Source organism: Tachypleus tridentatus, chromosome 2, assembly GCF_004210375.1.
Source record: "Tachypleus tridentatus isolate NWPU-2018 chromosome 2, ASM421037v1, whole genome shotgun sequence".
Classification (NCBI taxonomy): Eukaryota; Metazoa; Arthropoda; class Merostomata; order Xiphosura; family Limulidae; genus Tachypleus; species Tachypleus tridentatus.
In genome coordinates, this window is record NC_134826.1 from 40,783,824 (window position 1) to 40,800,020 (window position 16,197).

Here is a 16,197-nt window from a genome sequence, read left to right on the forward strand (position 1 = left end):
AAATTCAAACCAAACATGTTTACGACAAACTTTTATACGTCCTAAAACTTTATACATATGCGTTAATTTACTCTGCAGCATAAAGATGTATCTATGAGCGAAAATATCCCTAAAAGGTAACTGAGGGTTAATCACACTTTATAAGAACAATATTCCAGGTGTCATGATACTATTGAAACTGTATTTTCTACCATCAATTACTAAAGCTATGATAACCCAACCGCAGTTTTCATTATAAAAAAAGGTTTTGCCATGATCGTCAAGGTCGGCCTTATATCACACATTTTAACAGACTTCCACAGCGCGTGGATGTCAACTTCCAAAACCATTTTGGTAAAACAGATTAAACATTCAAATCCAATGGAGTTGCATCAAAAACTTTACAAGTACGTGATCTAATTGGATTGCTGTGATCCAGAAATTTTCAACTATTTTTAGTAGCCCATCGTTTTCGTATGCTGGAGTGTAAATCATAGGTTCCGTGGCTCGCGTCTCGTTTACAGGCAATGAAAGTAAAGGGGTGGGGTTATCGTTATAAGAATGATGGCCATTGGAACAATATTTTATTAAAGTATCTCAAGAGTTGAGGGAGGGCGCTGTTGACTAGCTACTTTACCAAGTTTATCGGTTAACATTAGGGACAGCTAACGCATGTAGCCTTCGTGCAGCTTTGCATGAGTACTCGAAACAGAGACTTTTTCTGCATGCTTTAAGCACTTCTATTAGCAGTTTGGTAAACCAGTTAAATTGGCTTGAAGTGCCGTTAAAAGCTCTAGAGTTCCATTTGTTTATTTATTCATCTTTGTTTCGTAAAATATGTAATGTTAAATGATTATGTATTATCGCACTGTTCTAGCAAAATAAAAACGTCGACGAATTTAGGTATTTTTATTTTGAAGTCATTTATTTACATAATTACAAATGCATATTTTATTCGATTATTCATTTGGGCTTTACAGTAATAACGTCTTCTAATAACATTTATATAAATGAGATCTGATTGGACATAGTGTTTCAGAAATTCACCCATATGATATAAAAACGAAAACTTGTCATTAAAATAATAATATTAATAAATTTAACAAAATAAACGATATTCGAGTAACATAGCTTTCGAGCGCTTTCCTGTTGTTTTTTTTCGGAAACTGGAAGCTGGAGCCACCACATTCTCACTTCATTTTATCAGGTGATGAATAAAATTCCGGTTGCAAAGCAACAGAATTTTCGCTCACTTCGCTGATTATTAGATATATGAATGTTTTTTATAGTTTATATTGTCTTGGTCCATTTTTGTGAATTTTCAACATCTCGTATATTCTGATTGATAAAGTAAAATGAATTAGCATTCGTCTCCATGGAGATACTTGAGAAGGGAATTAATGGAAGTATTAAACCATGAATTTCTTCATGAATAAAGGCGTTGAGTTTAGTTTAAAGACTTCGTTAAGAATGCTCTACATTAGCGTTTAACCTTATGTACAGTTTACATACTGTTCTATATTGATCTTATTGTCTATATGCAAGGAGCAGTTATTGAGTAAACGTTTGAGAAGTAACACAGAAGACAGCATATGACCGGACAAACATGTACAAGTTGTTATTTTGATCTGTATAATTTGTTTTGAGTATTTGTTAGTCAAAACACACATGTGCATATGTTTCGCATAAAAAGACATGCTTTTGGTATAATCTTTTCCGAAACAGATCAAAGCTTTGTTCAAACAATTTCTCTGTAGTTGGTGTAGAGTCATACCTCGTCACGTGCCAGAAGTTATGGAACGTCAAGTTATTCTACTATCTAGAAATGGTATGAATCTCAAATGGGCATTGTCAGAACAGTAGGGCGACCCAAGTGTATTACATCCAAAATCCTGAAACGTCATCGGGTTATAGGAAACGTTGTTCTAAGATAATCGACTAATAAACGCCCAAAAACGAGTGCCCGAGGTGACCGTGTTATGATCAGGTTAATAAAGCTCGAAAGAAATCTTGCAACTGCAGCTCTTTACGACAGTAATGGCATGAATACATTCATTTCAGAGTATCCAGGAAAACAATGAATAGGAAACTGACAAAACGATGGTATTTTGCATGAAGAGTTATCTGAAAGTTGATTATAACCATAGTTCACCACCGTCATCGTGTTACTGGGGCAAGACAGCATGCCAACTTAGTTAAGACGCTGGCGATATGTCATCTTTTTTAAAATGAGTCGTACTTTCGGCGTGCTACAGCTGATTTAAGGGTTCGTATTTGTCGTTTACTTATATAACAGACGATGGAAGACTGTATTTCCCACAAGGAACACACAGGAGGTGGTGCAGTACATATTTGGACAGCTATTCATCCCGATGAAAATACTGCTCTTCATATTCTACAGGGAAACGTTAATGACGCCTCCTACAAGCATCACATAAAGATAATATTTCTGCTATATGCTAATGCAAGGTTTGACAATACCTTTTTGCTCCAGAATGGCAATGCTACGAACCACAGTGCAAGTATTGAACAGGATTATCTTGACCAGGAGGATATAATAAGATTGTTATGGTTAGAAAGGTCTTCAGATAATAATCTCATTGAGAACTATTGAGCAAAACTGAGCCGAAAAATTGGTAATCACTGCCTTAACCAGTTATTGTTGTCGAGATGCAGCGCTTTCCAGTGACAAGTTAAAATCAAATTACGGTGAGTTACATAAACAACCTCATCTACAGCAAGCCACGTCGCCTAGTGGAAATTATTAGAGCACGAGGAAGACCAGCCAAGTACTGAATATTTAATATGAACTGATATGAGATTACATTTTCGCTACTTGTAATAAATAGATGTTATATTTTGTCAGTATATATGTTTTGGTAAGGTTTTGTTGTGATAGGTGAAATGCTGAATTACACGTTTGTACAGGGGTCTGATAGAATTTTTTGCTCTTCTAATAGATTATACATAATGTTCATAAAACCAATTTAATTATACATTTTATGTATGAAGCTGTTTCATATAACACGCATTTTTCAGTTTCACAATATTAATTGTATATCATCTTAATGGTAATGATATTATCCGTGTAACGACTTACTATTATATATTTATTTTAATACCTGTGTTTGTTTCAATTTAATATATATTTAGAAATTCGTGTAACCTGTACCGTTAAATATGTATTGTGAAATTCCCTCATATTCCCTAAATTTGTAAAAGATTCTAGAGTGTGAGAATAAAAAAATGTAATACTAGTAACTGCCAGTATTGTTGCCAATTGAAATTTCCAGAAACTCTACTCTCAAGCTCATAAAAGGTAACCAATGCAACACGAAGAGACAGTTTAATATTGCTGTTGGTTTGCTACAGTTGATATGGTATAACCATCGGAAGCTATAACTGTGATAAGCGATTATCAATCGGGATACTACAGGTATTTGACCAGAACGTTTGTAGATTTCGAACATTACAAATCGTTTAACTTCAACAGATTAACATTGGACGTTGGTATTTTTACGAAGACACTTTATAACCTCAATGATGAGAAGTTCACGTTGACCAGCGAAGAGCTAGCTACCTGTTAAGTAAATTTTACCGACATTAACTTGTAATTAATTCGCTCGTCGTGAACCCTCGATAAGATATCATGGAAGTTCCGGATCAGATAGAAGACTCGATACTATTTGTAAGTTTGTAAAACGTTTGTATATAAATCATTATTTGTAATAACCGTTGTTTTAAATTGCATTATTGTTTGTATATTAAAATATATTTGTTTTAAGAAAGAAAACTGTGTGTATCGTTCTTATTGACAGATATCATAAATTCGATACGTATCAACATTTAATTAACTTATAAATCTAAACTACAATATAAGTTACTCTTAGTCTACTAAATCGTAATATGTAACATAATAAATTGAAGGATCTTCCGAAATAAATTATAATATGCAACATTCGTTGCAAAATATGTAAAAATTTTGGCCATGACTGTATTATTATTATGTCTTGAGTTTATTTTAAACTTTATAATAATTTCTTCAACCAAGAAAATTACGACAAGATCAGATGAAGAAACGTAAAAACAAACAAACAATATAAAACAATTTTAATCAATATACAACGATTGTATGTTAAAGCCTACAACTAGGATCTGTAAAAACAGTAAAAACACAAGGCTAGAAATAGTATATACATTATTTTCTCAAATTTCAAAATTCTATTTTGACCCCATGTCAAGAGTATTTATCAGTTTTAGTGGAGCATCGAAAACCAATGTTTAACCGTTTAAACTTACATCTGAACCACTGAAGGAAAAGGGGAGCTCCAAGTTGTTGGTTTTTGTAATTGACTAGATTAAATATTCTGTACGACATTATAAAAATGTTCCCTAAACGTAACAGTGAAAACAACGTATTATATATTTCAAAGCATTAAAAATTCGTATTTTATCGCATTTCTTCAAGAAAGTAGTGTGTCTTACAAACCGTTAGTTAATGGTTGTGGAACAATAACTAATTTAGACCTAGTCTTAGCTGCTCTCTATTGGCTAAATAGTAAGTTTCGGTGATTATACGACTACAATCCTGGTTTCGATTCCTCTGCCTCTCGTATAGCGTAGACTGTCCACTGTGCAGTTTCATAAAATGTAAAGAATGCTGTTATAGGGATGATTGCTAGTATTCAACTTGTGCATGAAACAATATACACTGCTGGCCAAAATCTTAAGGCCAATGAACAAAAAGAAAAATATACATTTTGCTTTGTTAGACTCAACCACTTATTTGAGTAGAGCTTCGAAAGATGAAAATAAGAAAAAGGAAAATAAAATACTTTTTAGCATTTAATAGAGAAAATGTGAACACTATAAAATTGGCCTAAATACTACCTGGTCAAAAGTTTAAGACCATACCAAAAAGTAGTTCTAAACAGGGTAGGAAATGCCCAACAAGAGGTCTCAGTAGTGAGTTGCACGGCCGTCACTGCGAATAACTTCAAATATTCGCTTTGGCATGGTCGATATAAGCGTTTGCAGAAGGCTGGCTGGAATGTTATTCCAAGTGGTGAAAATGGCTTTACGAAGATCATGCAGTGTTTGGAATTGACGTCCATTACTATAGACTTCCTTTGCCATCCACCACAAACATTTTCAATGGGGTTCAGTTCGGGCGAACACGCTGGATGGTCCAAAAAAACACGTTATTCGCCCTGAAAAAGTCCTTTGTCCTGCTGACGGGCATTGTGGATTGCAGCGTTGTCCTGCTGAAAGATCCAATCATTTTCACACAAGCGAGGGCCTTCAGTTAATAAGGATGCTCTCTCCAACATGCCAATGTAGCCAGCTGCTGTTTGACGCTCCTGTATAACCTGAAACTCCATTATTCCATGGAGGGAGAAAGCACCCCAGATCATGATGAAACCTCCTCACTGTGTCGTGTAGAAAATGTCTCCGTTGGGATATCCTTATCGTGCCAGTAACGTTAGAGGCCATCTGGACCATCCAGGTTAATTTTTTCTCATCAGAGAACAAAACCTTTGTCCACTTTTCTACGTCCCATGTTTGGTGCTTCTCAGGAAAGTTTAACCGAGTTGTTTCGTGGTGTGGAAGGAGGCGTGGCCTTTGAAGAAGTTTACGGTTTTTAAAGCCTTTCTCTCGAAGATGCCGTCTTATTGTTCTTAAGCTGCATTCTGCGTCCGTAAGGGCCTTAAGCTGGTTCGACGATCGGCTGGTGTCTTGCCGGACAACCCTTCGAATTTTCCTGCTCAACGCCGGCGAAATTTTTTTGGACCGACCACTTGAAATTCTCGTTCCGTATCCCTCAGGGTCTTTTAAGAAATTTGCAACAGCAGTTTTACTACGCCCAATCTCAACAGCGATGGCACGTTGAGAAAGATCTTGCTTTTGCAGCTCGATAATTTCAGCCACGTTCAAACTCTGTCAACTTTTTAGCCTTTGCCAGATGCAACACAGATGTCAGCGAGAGATGTTGACAACGCTAATTCTTGAACAATAATGACTAAATTTCTTTACGTGTTTACCGATTAACGCTTCGTTTCAGTATGGTCTTAAACTTGTCACCAGCTAGTATTTAGGCTAATTTCATGGTGTTCACATTTTCCCTATTAAATGCTTAAAAAGTTTTTTATTTTCATTTTCCATTTTCTTATTTTTATCTTTCGAAGCTGTACTCAAATAAGTGGTTGAGTCTAACAACGCAAAATGCATATTTTTTCTTTATCTTCATTGGCCTTAAGATTTTGGCCAGCAGTGTATATTATACTCTCTAAAAACAATAATAAAACCTGTCACATTATCGTAATGTCCTTAAAGTGTTGACAGTTTGATGCCAAAAACATGACATTCTACAGTATTCAGTAAAACAAGAATTTCATTTTTGCTTGAAAATATAAATATCTTTATTAATTTGTATTTTGTCAATGTCGGATACGCATTCTCATATCCACCATATTATTTTTGTTTTATTTCTTATCAGTTTAGTGAAAGAACATGTCAGTTTACCTGTGTTCATACAAATATTATATATTGTTTCCGTCTTCTGCCATTTCTATCATACAGTTCCTCCAAGAGTCTCGTGGATTCACGTTCTAGCATCGACTAATGAGACACTTTTGTTAGGCTGGAGAAGACCCCGTCACGATAACGGAGCCAACATTACCCATTATTTGGTTCAGTTACATCATAATGGTGAAGTAATAGCCAACGAAACAATGACTGTTATGACAAATCCACGAAATAATTACATGTACATATTTGTTAACTTAGAACCTGGAGAGGATTATATATTTCAGGTTAGAAATGTTCGTGTGTGCTGCAGGTTTTTAACGCGGTAAATGTTCTACTCTTCCACTTTTGTGAAAATAAATCATTATGTACACGAATTACAAAATAAAATAATGGTTGTACGTTAGAAAACCTTTACTTACTAATGAAATGTTATCAAGTTTTTAACTCTTTAATTATTCTGTTCCGATAATTTAAGATAGCTAACATGTTTGTGTTTTTTCATATAACTCTAATTTTTTTTTGCTGTTTTTATTATATTTTCGTAACATAAGTATGTGTTCAAAATTTCAGAAAAAAAAAGTTAATGTAACGTCAAGAAATGATGGAATAACTTTCTTTCCAGGTAAAAGCGTGTAGTATTATTGGCTGTGGAAATTGGTCTGAACCAATGGAGGCGGGTACATCAGACGGAAGTAGGTTATTTTACACTGTTGAATATATTAAAACTAAAACTTTATAGACTACCCTTTGTAATCTCCCTTTTTCCTGGTCGGAAAAGCCGAGCTGGAAAGTATCTATTAACGGTGTACGGGAGGGGACTGGGGGAACACGTCAGAAAAAGTCACATTAATCATCAGTCTATGACAGTGTGTGATAGAGCGAAACGGTGCTTGTGGTTTTAGCACGCCATCTCTGTGGTAGTGTTTGTCAGCTTATTTTCTCCATGGAAATGTCTCTTTTATCGGTATTTTCTTCAAACCAACAGTATTTGTTACTAAACTGACTTCGTTTACGACATAGTCAGATTGGTTGCTTTGAAATTTCAATAGCGAAATTACAGCATTGATGGCGTGCTAGTGGGAGATAGTAAATTTATATAACAGAATACTGATGATTAATAAAAAAAACTGTATTGAATATGTACTAATACAATTCATACTGAATAGTGCATGTAATATTTCAAGTATGACAGAAATCGCAAATATTTCCAAATGATAGACTCAAAATGAACTAATTCGGATTTCTTAATTTCAACACTGTCGTTTTCTAGACCCTGAAAGTCTGTTGTAATATCCTTAACATGAAATCGAGCATAATTTACGCATGTCAGTAGAACGACCTTTACAAAGGATAATACGCCTATTTTTAATATCACGAGTGAACGCTATCAATTTTAATGGCATTAAAATAATACCGTATGTACATTCGCATCTATTAGTCATGTTCTGACTTGAAGTGAAATGTTCTTTCACGATATATCTACCTTCTAGCGTGCAGTTCTTCGAGCATGGATATTATCCATCAATCACTGAAAACTTGATAAAGTGTGATGAGGAACAAAATGGCCTCCTTGCATGTTTCTTGAGCGATTATCTTATAATGCATAGTTAGGGTTAACGCTTTGAAAAACAGTATTACGTAGATTTTGTGTAGAATATACAATGCATAGTTAAGGATAATGCTTTGAAAAAACAGTATTAATTTTGTGAAATTGTGTTTGGGTGAAAAAAATGGCATTAGAGGCTACTCCATAAACCACTCTGAAACGTCTCCAGTATTGTATACATAAGAATCAAACGTTCCGTAAATGGTAAACGTACTTATACTTAATTTTTATTTCAACTCTTATTATTGTGAATGTTTAAATAAATCACCATTGTTTGTTGTTGGTTTTCGACACCTTCCTATACTCTTAAAATGCTAGAATAGTTTGGGTAGAGAGGATAGGTACAAGAGGTTTTCTTTTATAATTATATTGGAATAATATCATGCTTGATTTTAGTGGCTGACCCACCTGAACACGTAGAAATAAAGTGTTTGTACGACGCCGAAAAAGATCTCTCGTATGTCGTTGTCACATGGGAGCCTCCAGCAAACCCCCGGGGAACGATTCAGTCCTACAACGTAAGTCTTTAGTTTTCAATTATTTTTTTATGTTTTACTTCATATTAACTTACACGAGCATGGTGTCGTGCCCTACAGAATAGAAAGTATTCGCACTAATTTATAAAAAGTTGTTGAGAAAGGTATTACTTCTACAGTTTTCTGTGATACATCTCAAATCGATTCATAAAAAAAAGACCAGAATAAAACTTATACACTAACTGCATTGATGCCTTTTTGTTATTGTTAATTTTACAACTTAAGACCTGGCGTTTTCACAACGAATACTTTTCCACCACCAGTCAACTATTGGAAGATTTGAGAAAAATGTTGAAGGTAAAACCACCAAGAAATTAACTACAGATAAAATGATAAAATCACTGTTTTCGTTTACGGATTTACCGTTCAGTTAGTAATATGTGAAGAAGGGCGTTGCCCGAAACATTGTATCGACAGCAGTATGTATGTATACACACACACACACACACCTGTAGTTTTAACTTTAACATTTTTCTTTTTATCTCTTCGAAAAACCACTAAGCATAATTTCCTACACAGTTGTATCTCAGAAGTTCTAATTTAGTGAATGTTATTATAAATAAATAAATTGAAGAATCAGCTGCTTTACATCTACTATGTATCTGTGATCCTGATGTTTTTCTTCTGCATCTCACTTGTAGATCACACTCGAAGCTTCAGCTCGCTACAGAGCCACCAATGGTAAAACTGTTGTAGATAAACTTGCAGAAGTGCACGAAGTTAAGGGTGACACGTCAGAGTTAAAAAGTATTGTGAAACCCAATACAAACTACACCGTCCGTATTTGTACAAAGAATCGTTCCGGTTGTGGCCCTTTGAGCATAAGAACAACAAGGACAATGTGTTCGTCACCCCCTAGTGGTAAGCCGACAAATCTGGTTTTCATTATAGGTGGCTTGTTTGGCTCCTGTTTTTCAACAAGTTTCTTGTTAATGTTATAATTACAGTTTTTTGTTGTTGCTGTTTGGTTTACAGTTGTACAGTAAATTAAGTTATAGGTTCTTGTTATAAGCATTCACAATGCTCACTTGGCGTGCGAGAAGACTTTAGTTCAATCCTGGGCCATATTAAAAATTGACCCCCAATGATCATAAAGCTAAACCTAAAGATAAGCCTTGTTTATTATAGGGGTAATTAAGTCGCTTGAGTTGTTAGGAAGAGTCTTACAAGAATTATATGGGAATTTAACTCTTTAGCTCAGATAATAATCGTTTGGCGTGGAAGTTAAATTGGGTTCAATTCGGAGATCACAAAAAATACTTATGGTCGGTTGTTAAACTTGACAATAAGTAACTATGCCAATTTTAACTAAATACATCAAGGAACTCGCAATTTGTTTGTTTGTTTGTTGTTAAGTGCAAAGCTACGCGATGAGCTAACTGTACGCCCATCACGAGTATCGAAATTCAGTTTTTAGCGTTACAAAGCCACAGTCTTGCCGCCGAGCTAGTGGGATGGCAGGTAAACTTATATCTTTTGGAGGTATAATTGGATACACGTGAGGTCAAGATAAACGTAAAGGTATATTTTAGTTTTATTAAAGGTATGTCCTTATTACTTTTCATACTGAGCAACATGTAAACCATAAGCTAGAACGAATAAAGACGAAAGTGTTGATTATTTGAACGAATAAGCCAGACACAGGTGTTGATTTTGTTGCTTAAAAATATTCATTTGTTTTATTTATTTCTTATTTCAGTAGTATCGATAAATTTCTTAAAGACGCAAGTGTTGATTATTTGAACGAATAAGCCAGACACAGGTGTTGATTTTGTTGCTTAAAAATATTCATTTGTTTTATTTATTTCTTATATTTCAGTAGTATCGATAAATTTCTTAGAACTTGAGTAAGCACACCAAAATACAATAACACTTAAAGATTATGGAAGTGTAGAATGGGTGTAACAGATTGATTTAATTTTCCTTATAGATTGAATAAATAGATATAGGCTTACTATTTTGTGTAATATTATTCTTTTTCAAGCTAAGTATAGATAAACTTACAATTCCCTGAACTATATATCATAAATAGGCTTACCGTTCCCTGAACTATATATTATAGATTGGCTTAGCTTACCGTTGTCTGAAGTATGAATTATTCTTTTTGAAGATAAACAGAAATAGGCTTACCCGTATGATATGTCATTATTAATGAAGCAGTAAACTTGATTTCGCGTTTGTTTTCCTTTCTGATAATCACCAAGCGAAAATTGTAAGCAGGTTAACAGTGGTGAAGTTGCTGTTGTTTCATTGTTTTTAGCGCCTTCTTCAATGCCAAAGTTCCAACTTCAGCGAATGAAAGAAAAACACAACCATAAGCAGTTAAAACTGACGCTTCAGCGGATATCCGAAAGAAACGGTGTTATTAGGTAAGATATCCCCGAACTGATTATCTGTATTAGAATACTTTCATTCATCATAGTTAACAAATTGAATGAAAACTTTTAATATTAGAAGTTGTGTTCTGGCCGTTTAGAACTTTACTCTTAAGGCATTTTGCTTCATTTTTTTAATTTCGCGCAAAGTTAAAGCGTCCCTAATTTGGTAGTGTAAGGCCAGAGGGAAGGTCCTCGCCACCCACTGCCAAACTTTTGGGCTACTCCTTTACCAACGTATAATGGGATCAACTATAACATAATAACGCCCTCTTGCCGCGCCACTTTTTAAGACAAATAAGAGAAATACTTACAACGTACCATAAGTCGATGTTTATCATCACGGGTTTACCCAGGAAGTGAAAGACCATTACTGTTTGAAATAGCTGGTACTTGAGAATGTACATGTTATTCGTATGTATATCTCACCAATAAAATAAAATAAACACTTACCTAAGCTAACAAGTTTAGGGATAAGGACAGAATGCCACTTCAGTCTGTAAACAGCTACGTTGATAGGAATAAGGACAGAATGCCACGTCAGTCTGTAAACAGCTACGTTGATAGGAATAAGGACAGAATGCCACGTCAGTCTGTAAACAGCTACTTTGATAGGAATAAGGACAGAATGCCACGTCAGTCTGTGAACTGCTACGTTGATAGGGATAAGGACAGAATGTCACTTCAATATGTTAACTGCTACGTTGATTCAAAAGACAGTCTGGAAAACGTATTTTTTTCAGAAGAAAGCATGTGTATCCTTAAATGTAAATGTATTTTACAAGTGAGGCCTAGCATAGCATTCCGAACACGCCCTTCCCTTCAGCCGTGTGTGTGTGTGTGTGTGTTGTAGAGGGGGGTGGTTATAATGTAACGATCAATCCTGTTTTCTTCGGTAAAAGAGTGGCTCAAGAGCTTGCGGTGGGTGGTGATGGCTGGTTGCCTTATCTCTATTGTTCATCATCATTGTTAAATTAGGAACGGCTAACGCAGATAGCTCTCGTTTAACTTTGCACGAAACTCAAACCAAATTTACAGACGAAATATGATAGTGTTAAATTATTATAAGATTTTATTTATGTTTAAGTCAAAAATATCCTCAAACCGTTTTCGTTTTAAGCTTTTGTAACTTTTATACCTTAGATCGTGTAACTTTGACGTGTATAAATATTATCGAAGTATTTCAGTTTTGTTTGCTTTATGTTGACATTTCGTACCGTGAAAATAAATTGTTTCTTATTATTACCATAAAATATCAATTTTTATGGTACCACTTTGTACTTACTACGTTTTAAACATGGTTACTGTTACATGATTGTAACCAATACATTATTTAACGATTCAATACGTACACCCTAGATAAGTATTTATCCGTTAGAAAGGTTAAATACATTATTTAACGATTCAACACATGTTGGGGATTCTTCAATCAGTTAATCAAGGACATTTGTGTTATGCAACTGATGGTTTGCTCACTAGAAGCACAACACATACAATACACACGTATATTGTATAATTATTAATTAATTATCTATCAGGAAGTTGCCGTTAACAACTCCGGGAGTACAATATCTTCATGTCATACAATTTTCACAGCTTTTTCTCGGTAAATTAACGTTCACAATACAGTTATTTCAGGTTATCCTTTATGAGCAGGCCACATAAGATGCACGTTGCTGATGTGTTTTACTTCAGAACCACAGCACTCGTACAAATATGATTTACAATCTTTAGGACATTTATTAGAAAGTTAAAGTTCACAATTTAAGAAGTACGACACCTACACACTGTATATGATTTTCTTTGGCTATTTTTCAGAAAATTGATGTTTAAAACTCACTGTTGCTACGTTTTCCTTAGGAATATCGATGAAAGCTTCATGATGACGAGAAACTCAGTTGAAATAAAAATATATTCTCAAGACAGCTGGTATGGGTATCAAAACTTTAATTAAAATAAAGTACAGAACAATGTTTTGACCTAGAAATGGCCCGGCAACGGTCAGTTGCAAATTCTCTTTGTTAACCTGAAGATACCTTAAGAAGGCCTAAACGTTATCTGTAGTTTATTGTAGTTAAAGTAGTAATACCCATACCAACCGTACACCCTAGACATTTACAGGTTGACCTACGGAAGTAAGTTGAGGGCGCTTCTGATAGGTTCTTTATCCGTAGCATGGCACATGTGTGTTAATTTCTCACAGTCATGTCCTTTTGTGTGTGTTTTTGAGACAACTAGACGATTTATCGTTTTACTTCACTTATTAAATATATGAACCTATTATTAGTAGAAATACTGTATTCAGAAGTTTGCTTTAAAATGTTGGAAAAGTAATTACAATTGTTTCATATAAAAAAAACACACCAATATGAAAGCATTATGCTGTTAGGTTTCAGTTCAAATGTAACCAACATCAGTAAAATTCATTTTTATTCATCGTTTTTAATCATGTCGTAGTAAATTGTTTTACGCTAGTGAGGTAACAGTGAATAAAGCAATGCAACGTATCCACTGTTCTGTACTGATACGTTGGAGGTGAAATATGAATGCTGGTACAATTCAATACGTACGAACAGGCACGCGCGGACTTGCTTATGCACGTATATAAATTATGTAATGAAAGTGGATCATTTATGTAATAATTATTAAGAAAAAAGCAACGTTGTTCTGGCTTTTAATAAAATTGTATGTTGTTGTTGTTTTTATTTTTTCCATCTATTCAGTTACCAAAACTTTAAGCTAGATATTGATTTGACCCGAAACGATTTAATAAGCTACCAAACATACCTTTTAATTTAACGCATGGTAATGCTGAATTACGTTTATTAACTGTGGTTCTTGTGCCTGACACAATTTTATCTCGTTACGTACTATTATACGACTTAGCTCTACTCTATTTCTGTTATACGTGTCTGATATTCGTAAGTGATGAGCAACGTTTGACGTTTAAGAGAACATACTTATGAAATGTTGACTTGATCATTAACCGAGCTATAGAAACTGCATACCTAATATAGGATGTGATCTCAGTAATAATTAAGCACGAACTACTGATAAAACGTTTATAGTAAGGTACTCTAATCCCGTTAAATTCTAAAGGTTTTCAAAGAGTTCGTGGCGGTTTTCTGCCATTATGACGCCTCTTCAGGCTAACAATAGGAACATGCCCGTGGATACTAAGTTAGGCTTAGTCGCTGATAGAAACCCTGCTTATTTGGCTACTGGCCAACTTATCTCCCATCGTCTGAACCAACTGTAAAATCGATTCGAGCAGCGTGGGTTTGGTTGACAAAAGAAATAACCACGAGCTTGTAATAAGAATTCGAACACCAGAGACTGCATTGTATATTATGATCAGAAACTAAAGGATAAAAAACAAAAAAAAACTTCTTGTAAGCACAGAAGGAGAAAATGAAATATAAATTTTATTTTTATTTCCTAACGATGGGATTTTCGATTCAAACACGTGCAACATTATATTCTTTTCTTTGTTGAATAAAACGTATTTTCGAGGCGTTACGTAATATGGTGTTACTAATTGACGTTTTCTTTGTTAAAAGGATTATAATCCAGAGTGCTGTGCCATTTACGAATTTGAATAAAACTAATGATTGTGCGAGTTTACAATGTTTGGTAAAGTTACAAAATGTATAGTATAACTAACCTTTCACACCACCGAATCGAAAACACTTTCGGTTCTGTTTGTATTGTCTTGAAACGTGTTTTTATTTTTATTTTTTACCGAGTTTTTTTTTAATATGTCGTCAAAACCGCATAGCGACCAACATAAAACAGTCTTGGGTTACTAAGTTTAATAGCTGTGATGTGATGTTTTAATAATAGGGATTTTTCAAGTCGTAGCATTTAGCTGTGAAATTAATGGTCCGTCGTTTTATCGACATCCGGCGATTGCCCTTACCGTAAACTTGGAAAAGTCGATTTAAGATGTCTTTGCGGTTAGCTCTAAGTGCTCCGCACCTGCGGCTATAGGAGTGTTATAACTGTGACAGTCAAACGTACTATTCAGTTAATGGTAGCCTTGGAAAAGATAGGTGAGACCGAAAGTTAACTCTTTTTCTGGTCGGCAATTCTAAATACGCTTAAAACCTCTCTGGGTTTCTTAGGTGGCCCTTTATTCATGCGTCGTATAAGGTTTGGATTGAAAATACTATATACTTTTATAAGACGATTAAATAAAAGAATGACAGTCAAAATGATTGGTACCATTTACTAGTGATGGTGGAAGCAAACGAGGAGGGTACAATAACTACATATATCTTCTTAAATGTGATAGAGAGAGGCTGTGAGGGATATAAAGAGGTTTGGTGTATCTTTTTCAGTACAACATATTTTCAGGTGTTAGCTAGACTTGAGTGTAATAATGGCAAATCACAAAGAGTGAATGTCTTAGGATGTCACATGAAGAGTGGTAATGATAGGCTGTCACGTGTACGCAAGCTTTAAAACATTACATCCCTGAAAGTACAGGAAGAAAATGTTCTACATTCATTAATGCATAAATCTCACAAAATGGTCACTTGAAGTGATGTAATTCCCAGTGTTGATGTTTATTTTTTTCATTTAAAAAAATCTTCAAAGTTAAAAAGAAAACCTCACATACTTGTCGTAAACGTTATGTGGCAGTATGTTTGTTTTGAATTTCACGCAAAGCTACACGAGGGCTATTTGCGATATCCATCTCTAATTTAACAGTGTAAAACTAAAGGGAAGTTATCGCTATTCACCGCCAACTCATGGGCTACTTTTTTACCAACAAATAGTGGAATTAACCTTCACATTATAACGCTCCCAGAGCTGAAAGGACTAGCATGTTTGGTGTGACGGGGATTCGAATCCGCGACCCTGAGATTACGAGTCGAGTGCCTTAACCAGCTGGTCATGCCGAGCCATATGACCCTCTGTGCTTAACGTCAGCCGAAAACTTATAGCAGATTTTTTCGATTTGATGTAAAAGTCTATGTATGTTTCAAAAAAATTCTTTGACAAATACTCGGTTAAAGTTAGTAGCAAGTCTTAACATTAAGTGTAACGGATTTACTAATGTGTATTTATTTTAATATGAATGTTTGTTGTAACTAAACATGTATTTAGAAATGTATGTAACTTATAATATTAACTGTTTTACATGCGCAGTACTTACATACTTCTGGAG

The 16,197-nt window shown here is 34.7% G+C and overlaps 1 protein-coding gene across 10 annotated transcripts in view; it reads left to right on the forward strand.

The window, feature by feature from the left end:
• The window catches only part of LOC143241526 (tyrosine-protein phosphatase 69D-like), a 354,041-nt gene that overhangs the window by 301,217 nt on the left and 36,627 nt on the right, over positions 1-16,197 (forward strand). For all 10 annotated transcript variants that reach the window (XM_076484788.1, XM_076484794.1, XM_076484793.1 and 7 more), the window contains 5 exons: positions 6,559-6,791; positions 7,130-7,199; positions 8,510-8,631; positions 9,291-9,510; positions 10,910-11,018. In XM_076484788.1, the coding sequence (XP_076340903.1) occupies positions 6,559-6,791; positions 7,130-7,199; positions 8,510-8,631; positions 9,291-9,510; positions 10,910-11,018 (754 nt within the window). The remainder of the gene's footprint in view (positions 1-6,558; positions 6,792-7,129; positions 7,200-8,509; positions 8,632-9,290; positions 9,511-10,909; positions 11,019-16,197) is intronic.